This window comes from Octodon degus, unplaced genomic scaffold (assembly GCF_000260255.1).
Source record: "Octodon degus isolate 3935 unplaced genomic scaffold, OctDeg1.0 scaffold00086, whole genome shotgun sequence".
In the NCBI taxonomy this organism is placed as follows: Eukaryota; Metazoa; Chordata; class Mammalia; order Rodentia; family Octodontidae; genus Octodon; species Octodon degus.
This window is the reverse complement of record NW_004524662.1, coordinates 7,384,663-7,400,175: the sequence shown is the minus strand read 5'-3', so window position 1 is coordinate 7,400,175 and position 15,513 is coordinate 7,384,663. Positions and strand designations below refer to the sequence as shown.

The following is a 15,513-nucleotide window of genomic DNA, read 5'->3' as shown; positions in this document are numbered from 1 at the left end:
TAGTAGTAGTAGTAGTAGTAGTAGTAGTAGTAAGGAAGGGCTTCGTCTAGAAAAAAATCATTGTTATCAGCTATGGAACTTAATTCTGGAAGACAGTACTGCAGCAGACCTATCCTTGTAGTGCAAATGGCAGTGCCTCTTTTTGCTGAGAGAAGCTGTGGAGAATGCATGCAAACATGGCTGTGATGTTGGCAGGGAGATGGCAACGGAGTTCTCCAAACCAACTGTCTGCTACAGCTGTGAAAAGACACACAGCCTGCTGCCAACTGTTGGGCTCATTGTACTTTGACTGCATTTAATTCCCTCTTATGTCAACTTGCAATTTTATGTTCAAGAAAATTGGTCTGGTCTGCCAGCATCTCCCTCTCTAAGCAACTGAAAAAGATTGAAATAACAGCTGGGTGATTTGGTATTAGGAATTTAAAGGTCATGAAAATGGAATATAATGGCTGCTTGTATTAAAGGGGGAAAAAAGAGAAAATGATGTAATCCTAATGCTTAGAAATGTTTGGAATGCCATACTGGCTACAAAGAGTGAAAATCCAGCTTAAACTGGTTGGACTATTTCAAACTCAGGATGATTAGAGTTGAGTCAAGAAGTTCTCTCTAACACATATATTTGCCTAAATACAAATCCCTCTGGAATGTTGGAACATTCCAGGCAGAAAATAGTTTATTATATTCTACATTTATTTTTTTTCCTCAGATTGACTTAGAGCTCTTTTTTTGAGTCACAAATATTGAAATAATAATTCCAGTATCATACAGATGACACCTTTGAATTATATTTTATTTTCCCTTTTGTGGTCAATGGAGATAGGGACTGGGGCAAACATGGAGGAAAATGAGAGATGGTTCTTGGAGGCAGTGACGCACTGGAAGCCTACTTTATGGCTTACACATATTGTCTGGGAAGTGCATGTACAACAGCAGGTAATAATGGAATTCCATGTTTGAAAAAAGCTAGAAATGAAAAGTAAAAGCCAAATGAAATTGTCGATAACAAGTTGTTTTTCCTGTCCCCTGGGGCTAGTGAAAAGACCATCTGGTTTTCAAATTAGGAAATTCATGTACCACAGTGTTTGCTCCCAGAGTGTGTCAAATGTTTCACCCAGATGAAAATTCCAAAGCAGAAAGGGAGACAAGAAAATGGAGGGATGAGGGCAGAGGAGCTTAAAAATTTCCTAAGGAGTGTGGTGAGCTGCTGTCGCTCTTTACATTTCTGTAGATTCATAGTCCAGCATTTTGCAACCTGTCTGCACAAGATCCATGGGAATGAGTGTGGATTTCAGAGGACAGGACTGAAGCTCAAGTACTTTACATAGTGGAAGACTGCCTGATCTTGCTTCTCTGAGTAACTTGTAGTCAGTACAGTGCTTAGAAAACTGTTGTTTTCTTCACTTGATTAGAAGTTGGACTTCCTTGGCACTTTCCTGTGGATCAACTGCTGCTATTAGTATGAGCATCTTTATCATTTTTCATTAGTGCTAATTTAATTCCTTCCACATAAAATGACTTGAGTTCTACATGAAGTGTTTGGTTTTATGGCACTCAAACTTTGAAGAGGTGAAGTAAAAACTTATTAACAAAACACAAATCTCTTCTTATCCATGTACTTTATTTCTCCAACCATTCCTAAGACCTATCCTTTGAGTCTATAACACATGAAACTGATGGCATGAATTTTTTGCTTTTATAAATTGAAAAAAGTTGGATATGGGTAATTTTACAAGGTTCAATCTATGTATAAACAAGTTCTCTGAGAAAAAGTTCAGTGATTGAGTACTATCCTTACCTAGAATTCTTTGAGGAGAGAAGAAAGGTTTCAAAGTAAATAAACTAATCATCTTATTGATAACCACCTTATTTGTAACCCAAGAGAGAATGGGCTGTAGCTCACAGACATATAAAAAAAATAAGGATTGAATCTTGTAGGGAGCTAGCACATGCCCCAGGGCAGGATGACAATCTAAGCTTTCCCTGCAGAATATATTTCTAGGTCATTAGGTCTTACACTTATTTTTAAAGTTCTATTTTACATTTTCATTTTATTTATTCTGATTCCAGATATTTTAATTAAATGTGTTTAATTTTGTTTTTATGTTCTTTGCCAGGGAGAGTAGGAAATGTACAATTTTTTTTTGGTGAAACAGGATGAAAGCCTTCCATTCATTGAGAGAGATGATATACATTTGGTAACCTCCACAGCTTAAGCACATTTATCTCAGTTTTATATTTACATTTGACACAGAGTAATTGTATTTCTTTAATTTTTCCTCTCTGGAAATGAGCACGAAGAGGCTGATGTATAATATACAAATGACTAGAAGTGTAGTATTTTATACTTTACTTTCAGTGATTTATAGATGTGTAATAATCAGACTGAGCCTTTATTCAACACTCGCTGCTGTGTTACATATACTTTGCAAGTGCTGTCACACTTCATCCTCAGTAGTGTGTGTTCTCTTCTCAACTCACTTAAAAATGAGGCACAAAGATAAAGTTTCTCTCTCATGGGCCACAGTTATTAATAATGCTAAGACTAAACTTCAGGCAGTATAAAGCCTGCTTTATTCATTACTGTACTATTCTGCCTTCATAGGGACTGCAGTTGATTCAAGTATGCCTCTCATTTATCACTTTTATTGGATTTTTTTGTCATCAGTTCTTATTTTGAAGATAACACTTAAGCGGTGTGTCTTGAAGGACCAATGGCAGGTAAATGGGTTGACAGTTCTTTGAAGAGCAGAGCTTCAAAAGAAGCAGCCTGTGAATCTTCTCGTTTGGAGAATCAAGCAAGACTACATTTAGTTTGTGTACAGCCAAACCACTCACCTATGTCCCGATGTGTTACATCTGGAGAGCAGACTCTGCAGGCAGAAATCATTTCCATCTCTTTGTAATGCACCTAAAATTGTTTTGAGTTCACTTTTAACACTTTGGTTTTGGGCCTGGAATATAGCTAAGTGGCATAAGCTCTTGCCTGGCAAGCACAAGGTCCTGAGTTCAATCCCCAGTACCACAAAACAAACAAGCAAAAAGAAAAGAAAAGAAAAAAAAACAGTTTAATTTTACTTTTAAGTAGTGGTTGCATATTATAATTATTAAGTAGTACCTTTAAAATTGCTCCTTCCTGAGCAGAAATAAAACATTAATAGATCATCTTAAATATTTTTCTGTGCTGTTATTTTCTATTTTTTAATTTTTTGTATTTTATGGAAGGGTCTACAGGGTGTTCAGGATCTCACTACTAGATTGGACTTATAGTTATTCTCCTGTTTACAGCCTCCCAAGTGCTGGGATTACAGGTGCACACCATCACACCCAGTTTTAATCGACGTCTGAGGCCCCTTCCCCTGTGGGTTGGGGTGGCATGGCAGGCCAGGGGATCGAACCCCTGACCCCTGTGCCTGCTTGCAGGATCTGCAATCCACTGAGCTATTTGGCTGGCCTAGGATTTTTTTTTTTGAGTAGGAAAATTTATTGGGGAAAAAAGATGGAGAACAGGGAATACAAATAGCTTCTGAGAGACAGGAGGGTTCCAAATGGGTTTCTGGTTTTTGTAGAAACTCACATGCTGTTTTGTAATTCAACAAGTACTTATTGAACAGCTACCTTCTATCAGATACTCCTTCTGGCCTAACAATGAGTAAGACAGACAGAAATTCTGACCTCAAGCACTTCACATCAACAGAAGAGTAGGGCAGGAAGATGGGTCTATAGAAGCAATTCCTTAGATAATGTGGAGAAGGCCGGGAGAAAATGCATAGCCCCTCTTTTTCAGGAGCCCCCAAAGTCAGACATCCTCACAAACAGCAAAATAGGGACTAGAAGAGGTTGAAGTAGAACTTTCCTTTTGTTACTTATTCTCAAAGATGTACTGTACCAATGTTTTTGTGTAGAAGTCAAGTCTTCTACAGGGATTTAGCCTCATTTCCTGTGCACACACATTTAGGTAGCTATATTGTACTTGTGGCTGATTAAGATTAAAACTCTTACACATCGGTCTCCAAGTGGTGTAGCTATCTGAATCACAGTTAAAAATAACACAGGGGAAAAAAAAAACCATAAGGAGAAGCAGCTGAAGAGAGAAGCTGAGTTCCATTATTCTCCCAAGTGGTGACTGAGGCTTGTGGATTGAAGTTCAGCGCTGCTGCAGCTTACCTGCATGTGTATGTGAGTGACTGCCCAAACTAATTTTATGCCTCAATTCCAAGGCCATTTTTGTATTATAAACATGCAGAAATGCTATGTGTCATATTTATTATGTTCATCCTACAAAAAGATTTGGCTACGTCTTTTCAATATCAAAGTGCTTTTTATAGAAATCTTACTATAACTGAGAAGTGGTTAAAAGAGTGGATTCTTAGAGCTGAACTGTCTGGATTCAAATTTCAGCTCTACTTTCATGACTCTATGACTATGACTCATTTTCCTCTGCTGCAAAATTATGATCATAATAATGACATCTACTTCCCAAGACTGCAATGAAAATTAAATTAGATCATATTTATGAAATGCTTAGAAAAATGCCTAGCCACAGACAGCACTATATAAATTCAGCTAGTATGCTGAGAAAAATCTTAGGGTGTTGTTTAAATAGGCATTGCATGACTAGGGGGTTAGCCTCCATAGTGGCTCATCGACATAACTTGAAAGATCTAGTGGGCATTTGTTCTAAATGCCAAAAGCAAGGGCTAAAACAGAGAGAAGGTATATGTTGAGCATTGAAGCGTATGGAATTTTGAGTTTTCTTTTTGTTCAATCATCATACCTTCTTCTCTCATTTTTCTCTTCTTTTCCCTTCTCTTCCTCCTTCAACACAAGGTCTTGCTGTGTTACTAAAGCCAGCCCCAAAATCTTGGGTTTAAGCAGTCCTCCTGCTTCAACCTCCTAAATAGGCATGCGTCACTATACTCAGCTTCCTAAACTTTTTCTTCACTGATAAAGAGCCAATCTTAGAGAATATTGTTGTCTGGAAGCATCATACACACATATAAAAATGTGTCCACAAGCCAAGTCACTGTGTGATTGTGATCAGACATGTCAGGAAGACATCATGTTCAAATCTGTGCAACTATGGAATACATATCACAGAGACTAGGCTCCTTCTGCTAAGCTGAATTCTATGTGATTAAATAAATGAATAATGAGGAAAATTCCAAGTTCCAATTGGAGTCAAGAAGAGACATAGCAGCACTTAAACTGTCAATGGGTGACAAAAATTTAAAAATGAACTGAATGACTTCAGGGAAGTAAGCATGTAAGGTAGAACATGTATCACAGGACACTCATGCCATCAGAAAACACAAAAAAATGTGTTGGGGTTATAGCTCTAGCCTACCATGGACAAGGTCTTAGGTTTGATTCCTAGCGGAAGGTAGAAGGAGGGAGGGAAGGAGGGAAGGAGGGAGAGAGGTAGAGACAGAGACAGAGACAGAGACAGAGACAGAGACAGAGAGAGACAGAGAGAATATCAATGAATAAAAATGAATTAGCATGTCAGTATTTACCCTGAAATATAGGTCTGTTCAATGTCCAGGTTGGAAAGATGAATTCCTAGTTAGATTTTTATGGGAAGCTAATTTTGTGTGTGTGTGTGTGTGTGTGTGTGTGTGTGTTAATGTACGAGATAAGAATGGATAGAGCCTGGCCACACAGTAGAGGGAGAAAATGGTGGAATTAAAAGAGAAAATGAAAAAGATTCCTTAGCCAAGAATTCATAATTTCTATTATGTTGTCCCCTTGGCTGAGAATAAAATTATTAATCAGGGAAAACAAACTAGCCTCCAATCATAGGGAAGAAATGAAAATCAGAGAGGATAATGTGTCAGTGAAAATTTGATATGTTAAAAGAACCTTAGGAATATGGGAAGAATGCTTTCTGATGAAGAAATCAATTGACTCTTGTCATTTAGACTTAGAATTACATGGTTTACACCAAGTAAACAGCAACTCATTATTTTGATAGGTTTTGAGAATGGCACATGTTTGAAATCACTTTTATTGTTTTCCCCTGATTATATGAATAATCCATATTCTTACAAAAATAATGAGAAAACAAACATCTCTGGCCAAATATTTTTGATTTTTCTACAGTCTCAATGTTTTTGCTTCCCTCCATTCTTATGTCTAAATTATAACCCCTAAGATGAAGGTATTGGGACGTAGGGTACTTTGGGGGGTGATGAGATCAGGAGGTCAGAATTTGTGTCTTTATAAAAGAAGCTCAAGAGAAATACCCATGTTATCTATTATAAGAAGATACTGCAAGAAAATAGGACCTATCAGTGGGAAAGTGGGTCTTTGCTAGACACCACAGCTATTGGCAGCTTGATATATTTTCCAGCCTTCACATCTGTGAGAAATATATGTCTGTTGTTTATTAGTATGCAGTCTATAAACAATAAACAGTTCCAGTGAAGACGCAAAATTTGGTATGAAAAGTGAAGGTGATACTCTAATAACTAAAAATGTGAAAATGGTTTGGAGAAGGATACTAAATAGAGTCTGGGAAAGTTATGAGGTGATGTCAGGAAAAAGACCCCTACATTGCTATAAATAAATCATAAAATTTGATTTTGGTGAGGGCTCAGAGGAAGAGAGAAATAACTATAGAGAAAGCTCCAGACTTTATAATGACCACCTAGATAATTATGCACAAAATATTGGTAGGACTATGTATGGTAAAGTACCAAAATCCCATGGAGGTTATCAGTGTCTCACCTAAAAATATGGCACATGGGTGAAAAAGAAGACAAAGAGAGAAAAACCTGAAGTTGAAGAGGCTCTCGGATGACCCAATCCTCTGGGTGGAACAAAAGGTCAAGAGTCCAGACGCTCATGATTTTATCATTATCAGGGAGATGGGTGGGCAGAGTGCAAGGAAGGAGAATGAGAAACTTTGCAGGCATGGCTTTAAGAAGAAACAGATAACTCTTGCACCAGGCACTGAGGCCCTTCATTTAGTGGTGCAACAGACAGCTTGATGTATATAAGGCTGGCACTTTTACTGCCAGGAAGATATAATTATTTTGGGGTCTCATGGCCTCAGCTGAGATGTTATTTCATGTATTAGTCTGGGAATTTCACAGACTCTTGCTCGGGCCCCCATTCCACGTATCCTTGGGAGAGGGAGCAGAAAATCTCACCCATGTGCTGCAATGGGACACATTGGAACCTTGGCCAGATTCTAACACATTCTTTTGGCCAATTTCAGGGCACATATGCTCTGCATGTCTCAGTATATAGGGTTGAAGTAAAGGTCTGGTAAAGAGGGAGCCAAAAGGCTTCATATCTCCAGAAAATACAACTTGGCAGTCTCTCACAGTAAAGGCCATCCTAATAAAGTCTCATAGAAATGAGAAACAAGTTATTGGACAATGGAAGAAAGATTATCCTTGTTTTAAAATAACAAAAAATTTCAATGAATTGTGTTTGTCTCCTATTGTTTTGTGGAAGGTAGAACCTGTAAGTTATAAAATAAGACAATGGGTTGAAGAAATTCTAAGCAAGTGTTGAAGAAGTAGCTTGATGCCTTTTGACTGCTTACAGTATAATGCAGGAAAAGAGAAATAATTTAAAGATGGAATTGTTCGTCCAAAGGGAAACAGAGCTTAAACATCTCAAAAATTTTCAGCTTTCTCATATTGGAAAAAAAATTAGAAAAACATTTGGGAGAGAATAAGAGTGTGGCCAAGTCACTGGTTGATTAAGGAGGTTAACAGGGATTAGGTGTTTCAAATGAATCCAGGTGCTGCTGATCAGGATGAGGTTATAGTAAACAACCATTTAAACAGAAGCTGGTATTTTCCAGCTGATAGAACTACAAGAAATGTGTTTCTGTTTATAAGCTGCCCAGTTTGTGTGGCATTTTGTTACAGCAGCCCAAATAGAGTAAGAGAGATTTTAGAGCGTATTTTGTGTTTGTTTGCTTTTTACTTTCCTAATAGAGGTATTGTGGTCATTTGGGTCCTGTGAGTCCTGTTTGGGATTTGAAAGATATCTTACTTATAAGAAGAAAAATCTATTTTTTTTCGAAAATGCAGTGAAATTGGACCTTAGTATTTAGATTTGTGTCTCTTAGTAGTTTTTCTTTGAGATGTTTGACTAAATGTCTGTTTTGCAATTCAACTATAAAGAGTCTTGATTGAGAGAGAAATATTGGTGACCATGTTACATATTTGGAAAGAAGAATCATTTGAACTATTCTCCAGATTTGGGTGAAAAACCATTACTCCAAGTAAGAGGAAGTTTGGGTTAAAATTGAAGAGGAAAAAATTTACAATTGACCTCAATAGTAAACTCTCTTATATTAGACCCACATTCATGAAAGCTCTGTACTAAGCCTTGAAGCCTGATTGAAACATCAGTCTGATTTGGAATCCAAAGTGCTTTTTTCTTAAACATTTGTGCCTTAATCATAGGGTTGGTGCCCACTCATTGTCATGCTTTCTGATGTTGTGTTCCTTTCCATGATTTGTAGATATCTTTGTAAAGTGACTCATAGCTATTCTGAAGGAATTCTGTTTCATGATTTAGTATAAATCAGAGTAGAGCCAACAGACTTGTAGATTCCAAAGATTTTTTTTTTTTTACAAATCTGTTTTCATTTATCATTTGTTTGAATTTTGGTGTCACTGCATATTTTGGTATGTAAAATGATACAAAACATGCTCTCAGGAGCTGGAGTTCAATACAGTTTCTTTTTTCAATTTTCATTTTTCATTAGTATATGTTTACAGTAGTACATAATGAGCACATTCTTATGGGGAGTTGGTGCCTATACATAATAGATCTCAATTGTCCTCTCCTCTTCCCTCCCCTCCCCTCCCCTCTCCTCTCCTCTCCTCTCCTCTCCTCTCCTCTCCTTTCCTTTCCTCTCTTCTCCTCTTCCTTCCCCTCCCCACCCTTCCCATCCCTTGCCTTCTCTTTTCCTTCCTTTCTTCCATCTTTATGCCTAGCTGATGTAATTTGCGTTAGCTAGCGTGCCATAACAAGAATTAAGAATCAGAAATGATAGCAAGTACCATAGTATTGTCAGGAAATGACAATTACAATTTTATGCCCATGCATATGGGAGGAACAATAGTAGCACAAACTTCCTCAACTACCAAGAAAATAATTTAGTATCCCAAGAGATATGAAGGTGATCTGGCTGTGGAATCGATCACTCAATCAATCTTAAATTAATTCTCTTCATCTCAAGAGCCAGGAAGTATCTCCTAAGTGTTTCATGAACATTCCACCAAATCTACAACTGGGTGACTCAGTTGTTCATGATGGGAAATGAGAAATTATTTGATTTTTCACATGTGTCAAGTGAACTGCCAAATCATGTCTATTAACAAAACAAAACAAAACAAAAAAATAATGCCTATTATGTTTCCCTAATGTTTTAATAATTTGTCCACTATTTTCCATCTTCACTGTCTTAGGTGTAGCTATTATTATTTTTTTCTGAATTACTGTAAAGATCCCCTTTTCCCTTGAATTACTGAAAAGACCTTTCTAAAATACAAATCTTACCCAAGTTTTTAACACTATGCTTAAAATCAGCTGCCTATAATTCAGAGGATTAAAACATATATATGTCTTTATAGCAGATACAGAGGCAGCTAATTTGTGCTGTGGAATATGAGAGACCTCTGTCTTTCTGAAGGGGCTGTCCCTTTCTTGCATATGACTGGAGCAACTGATGACTTTTCTAGACCTTGGTTTCCTCCTGCACAATAAGAGAAAATTGAACCAGAACATTTCCAACAATGATTTGTTATTCTGAATCATTGTTTGAAAACGTAGTATGCATGCTTTTAAAAATGAAACTTAAGTTTATACCAACAACCACCTTAGGCTGTAAATATTGTATAGAGAGTTATATCAAACATCAGTTATTTCATCTATATTGGTTTATGACTCAGCTGAACAAATTAATTCATGACTCAGTTGAAGTGCTCCACTACTAAAAGGCTGCAGAATTGCCCATGATAAATATGCACTGAGCCATGCTCCTAGACATGTGAGTGGTTATTTTATTCATCATTCCAAGGATTGCCTCCACTCTTGTATGCTAGGTTCTTCTCTTACTGAGATATTTTTAAATACTACAGTAGGACCTGTTACTCACCTGCTTCCAGGTCATCTCACATGATGCTTTTTCTTCCTTGAATTCTTTGTCCCTTAGCCCATGTCTGGCTCTCTCTTACATATTTTTAAAAACTTGGCTTCACTTTCCCTGCTCTTGCTGGCTTTTCTCTCTCTTATATTGGGTTAAATGCCCCTATTCTCCTTCTTGTTCTCATGACACCCTCTGTAGAGATCAGTATGCTTGCTAATCTGCATTGTAATTATTTATTTGTCTTTCTGTCTCTTTAGAATCTAGGTTTCTTGAGAACTAGGAGCATGCTGTTTTCATTTTTAAGTCTGCAAGCTGAGCACAGAACCTAATATGTAAGTGTTATGGTTGGGGTTCAAAATGTCCTCCCAAAGGCTCACTGTTTTGAAAGTTTGATCACTAGCTGATGGGATTTGAGGAAGTAGTTGTATCATAAGAAGTCTAATTTTATGAATTGGATTAAAGCATTGATTAGTTCATTAGCTAAATGTCTCTCTGTCTCTGTCTCTTTCTCTCTCTCTAAAGTCCCTGAAATCATGACCAAAATAAATCTTTCATACTCTGAACTGATTTTCTCAGGTATTTGATCATAGTAACACAAAGCAGACAAACACAGGTGGATACTAAATAAACAAATTAATTCATATTTAAATAAATGGATGCATGTCATAAAAAGCTATTAAATAAATAGATTTCCCTTATAGGAATCATAAAAGTATTCTTATAGCTAACTTCAAATACCTTTTGTTTTTGATACACACACACACACACACACACACACACACACACAGGTTGAGCATTCTTATCTTGAAAATTTACTGTCCAAAATCTGAAGCTTTTTGACTGTTGATATGATCATACAAGTGGAAAACTTCACACCCTACCACCTTTTAGTGGTTGCAATCAGAATACAGGTGCACTAAAAATATTGTACAAAATTACCTTCAACTTTATGAGGTGTACGTGAAATATAAATAAATTTTATGTTTAGACTTGAGATCTATCGCTAAGATATCATATTGTCTGTATCTGTTTGTCTGTCTGTCTCTGTATCTATTTCAAAACACTAAATACTCTGAAATCCAAAATATACCTGGCTACAAGCATTTAGAACAGGGATATTAAACCTGTATATACTTTCTGTGTGGCTGACATCCATGTAAATAATTGACATCCAATTATATTTGAATGTTTTAAAAATCTCTGAAAAATATGTAACTTCTGAAATATGCACAGTTTTTGAGAGTATGCTTTGTTCTGGTGAGAAAATCTTGTCTTTATTTTGTCATCATTCTTTTTGTGCCTGAAAGAGCTGACAGCTATTTAAATGAGAATTAAAAATAGAGCACTGTGAAGTACATGTTCCTTTTTTTTCTGCCAGGATATAAGTGACCATGATCACTGAGATAGGGCCATCTCTTTATAGGAAAGAAAGTGCCTGTAATCCTAGTGCTTGAAAGAGAGAGAGAAAGAATGAAAGGAAGAAAGAAGGAAGGAAGGAAGGAAGGAAGGAACAAAGGAAGGAGGAAGGAAGGAAGGAAGGAAGGAAGGAAGGAAGGAAGGAAGGAAGAAAGAAAGGAAGGAAAGAAAGAAAGAAGGAGGGCCCTTGGGCTTGGTGGAACCATGCAATTATAATCTAGCATTATCTATGTTTTGAACATTGTTTCCTTTTACGGGAAGGAAGTATCCAATTTTCTACCTGTTCCATGTTATGTCTAAGATGTTTGATATTCACACAGACAGTGAGGTTAAACCCAACTGTGTATGTTATAGAGTAATATTAATAACCTTCACTTCTGGGGGGTTAACAATTTAATTTTGCAGACCAAAAATAAAGAGAAAAAGGAGGGCTGCAAGGATAGCCAACATTTTTGCCCTAGCCTTTAAAGGTCAGTGAAGACTCAGGACATAGGAGAACCTGTACTGTAACATCATATAACTCAGTTGTGTCCCAAATTTTCTGATCAAGGAGATTGTGGGGCCACAGAGGAAAATGATCGATGACATAGAGTGTGCCTAAGGAGAGTTACATGGAGAGAAAAACATTCTCTGAGGCTTTCACAGAATGCAAAGTGGTCAAGCAATGGCTGTGACTCATCCACATGGCTGATACTAACAAAGGATCTACAAAGTGCAGTACAGGGTTTCAGGATCAATCCTGAGGGGATTTGACTGACTTTGTCAGATACAAAAGTTACATTTCTTGTTCTATAGGTCTTGCTTTATCTTGGTCTTAACCATCCAGCAGAAAAGTATAAAAACAAAATATAAAAAGTAAAGCCATATTAATAAACTGAGCTGTAAAAGGCTCCAGTCAACAACTTCTGACATTGCCAGAAGCAATGTGGAAACCCAGAATAACCACTACTACGGATAACCCACTACTATTATGGACTACTGTACTATATTGGATTACTCTGCTGAATTCACGCACCTATAATATATAAATGACAATGGAATACCGTTCTCTGACAAAACAAAGAAGGGGATACAAATGAAGGACCATGTTGTATCTGTATATTCAAAATGGTTCAGATAGACATACAGTTACTTTCTCTTAATTCAATGAATAAAAAAAATTGTATTAATAGTGTTTGCAGACAGGATATCATGTCTGCATCTTATACTATAAATAACCACTAAGAAGACAACAATATGCAATGTATTAATTATTGAAATTGTCCTACTAATCGGTTTTGAAACTGTCTCATTGTTATTTCTCAATAAAATTATTTTTTAAAAAAGAAAGAAATAACAAACAATTGTGTCTGGTATACATAAAAAAATTAAAAAAGAAAATAAATGATGTAAAAAACAGGTCCTAGAAGATACTGTTGTAGTTCAAATGTTTTTACCATTTTTTCACAGAAAATCTGCTTTCTTCTTTGAATTTAAGGAATTAAACTTTAAAACACCACCACTATGATTGGTGATTAATCCACATTTTGAGTTGCTTTTTGACTACTGGGTGTGTCTTTTCTTTCTGCATCATCATCACAAATGGAAATTTTGTTCTTTTTTCTTTTTTTTAACATTTATTTAGTGTGTGTGTGTGTGTGTGTGTGTGTGTGTGTGTGTGGCCAGCTCAGCCCACCAGGGGGCGCGGCTGGCTGGCATGTGGTGCTGGGGGATCGAACCGCGGTCCCTGGGCTTTTCCAAGCTTGTTCCAAATAGGTGCTTTAGACCACTGAGCCATCTCTCCAGCCCCTACAAATGGAAATTTTGGCTGGTGGAAAGTGGGAGCTGGGGTAGTAGAAAAAGTAACTGTGCTAGCAAGGGAGCTCTGGGAAAGCTTTTGGTTTGGAGGGAGTAAACTCTTATTTATTATTAGAAGTGATGGACTAATGCAGGCCTGTCTTAAGTTTGGAGTTGGGACTAGGCGCTAAGATACATTTTTTTTTTTTTTTTAATTTATGTATGTGGTCCAGAGTCTCACTACTTAGCTCAGACTGGGAGTGATCCTCCTGTTTTCAGGCTCCTCAGCAATGGAATTACAGGCATGTGCCACCACACCCAGACTCAGTCACTGGCTAAGCATGCCTGGGGCGAGGCTGACACTGCAGGTGGTGGCCAGGATTGAACCCTGGTCCCTGTGCTTGCCTAAGCAGGTGCTTAGTCTGCTGAGCTATCTCACTGGCCCCTAAATTATATTCTTTTCAAACCTTTAACATAGTTGTTTCATTTGTTTGTTCCTTCATCAGATACTCATTGAATTTTATAATTTGTTTTATAACAAAGTTTACATGACATCCACTGTGCAGTCACAAAACTATTGGCCACCCTGATCTAACCAGGGAAGTTGGGTGGGAACCTAGAAGTAGGCCATCTGTGCACCAGTGATTATATGACATTCTAGAATCCATTCATTCAGCAAACATCCATTGACATCTGCTAAGGACTTAGAACTATTTTAGATCAGCCTTGCAAAAGTGAACTTGACACATTAACTGCCAACTACAGCTGCCTGTTTGGGGGTTGAGAAAGAGGAGGTAAAGAGACCATTTGGATGGCAGGCAGAGAGAGGCAGAGCCTGGGAACACCACAGAGGACACATTAAGCCAGCGAATGAGAATCATAATGCTTCCAGAGGAGGTGAGTCCTGACATGACTGTCAAGTAGCTCAAGAGAGCAGTACTCAAGAAAAGAGAAGCCTCTTTCAGACTTTCTACACTTTGGTGGTCTTCTGGGACACTAAAGCTAATCCCTCCCAATAGATTTATTTGCGCTTTAATTTAAGCTGTTCTAAACATGAAGTTTGGCTGATTCTTTCTTCAAATAGTTCTCAACTTATCTCCAGCAAATGCTTCCTCACGTCTAACTATGTTTACCCCCTCTGGGGAACTTACACTCTTCTCTCCTGGAGGTCTGATCTTTGTGGAAACCATGAGTAGGCAGGTGTCAGAGAGGAAGCTGAAAGGTTTGTGGATATGTCCCGTGTTGCCTCTGGGAGTAAGAATGCTCTTCACTGTCATGGAAGGACTCCCTGGTAAGGTGGCACAATGCAGTTTCTTTCCACTGTTTCTCTGTTGGTTCTTTCCTGAGATACAAATCTATAAAGTAGTCACATTAGCCAGTAGGTGGAGTCTTTTATTAGAAATACTATGCCATTCTAGGTAAATGTCAAATTGTAGAGGGCAGTTCATGTCATAACTATGAAAATATTTACAATATTTTGCATTTATAGCTTTTGCTTTAAGATTGTAATTGGTAATGAATAATGTCAGTAAGATTTTTGAGCATTTAGTTTATTTTACTGGGACTTTTTGCACTGTGTGACTGGACACTGGATATTGCGAGTCAGAATTTAAAATTGTTTGATTAAACAGCTGTCCCAGTCACTTGTGTGCCTATCTTGAATTCTATGCCCCTTGGCCATCTATACCACTAACAAAATGCAACTACTTATTTATTTATGATGAGTCAAAATAGCTGTTTTTCCCTTGCTAAAGTAAAACCCCATGCAGTGGGGTGTTGAAGAAGTGCCACACATAGACTGCAAACTCACATATGAGCTTTCTATTGTAACCAAGCAACTGACACATTAGACACCCTTTGCCATCAGCTTACATTCTCTGAGAACTTAGGTCAGTGCCTAAAATAACTCTGCTAATTGTGAAGGGCACATGTGGAATGAAATTCCAGTTAGCAGTCTGGGAGCTGAGTGACTGGGCATTTGAGACCTTACTGTAGCTACAATTCATAACAAGCCTCTCAGCAGTTAGGCCCAAAGCTCTTAAGTATTCAGGTATGGGAAGAAAATTATGTGTTGTGTTTTAGATTCTCTGTTTATAAAACTAGTTAACCACTGACAGATGGTTAAAACCAAATCTACTTGAGTTACAAGATCAGGGCCTCACTGCTGGGTTTTCAACCTGTTGGGTGGTAGTGGTGGAGTAACC

General features: G+C 37.5%; 1 protein-coding gene across 4 annotated transcripts in view; it reads left to right on the top strand.

The window, feature by feature from the left end:
- Akap6 (A-kinase anchoring protein 6) overlaps window positions 1-15,513 on the top strand; it is a 425,557-nt gene that overhangs the window by 44,860 nt on the left and 365,184 nt on the right. The window contains exon 1 of one of the 4 annotated variants that reach the window (XM_023721811.1): window positions 14,177-14,206. The exons of the other annotated variants lie outside the window; for them this stretch is intronic. Coding sequence (XP_023577579.1) covers window positions 14,180-14,206 — 27 coding nt within the window. The 5' untranslated portion in view covers window positions 14,177-14,179. Of the gene's footprint in view, window positions 1-14,176; window positions 14,207-15,513 lie in introns of those variants that run through there. 4 annotated transcript variants of the gene reach the window in all.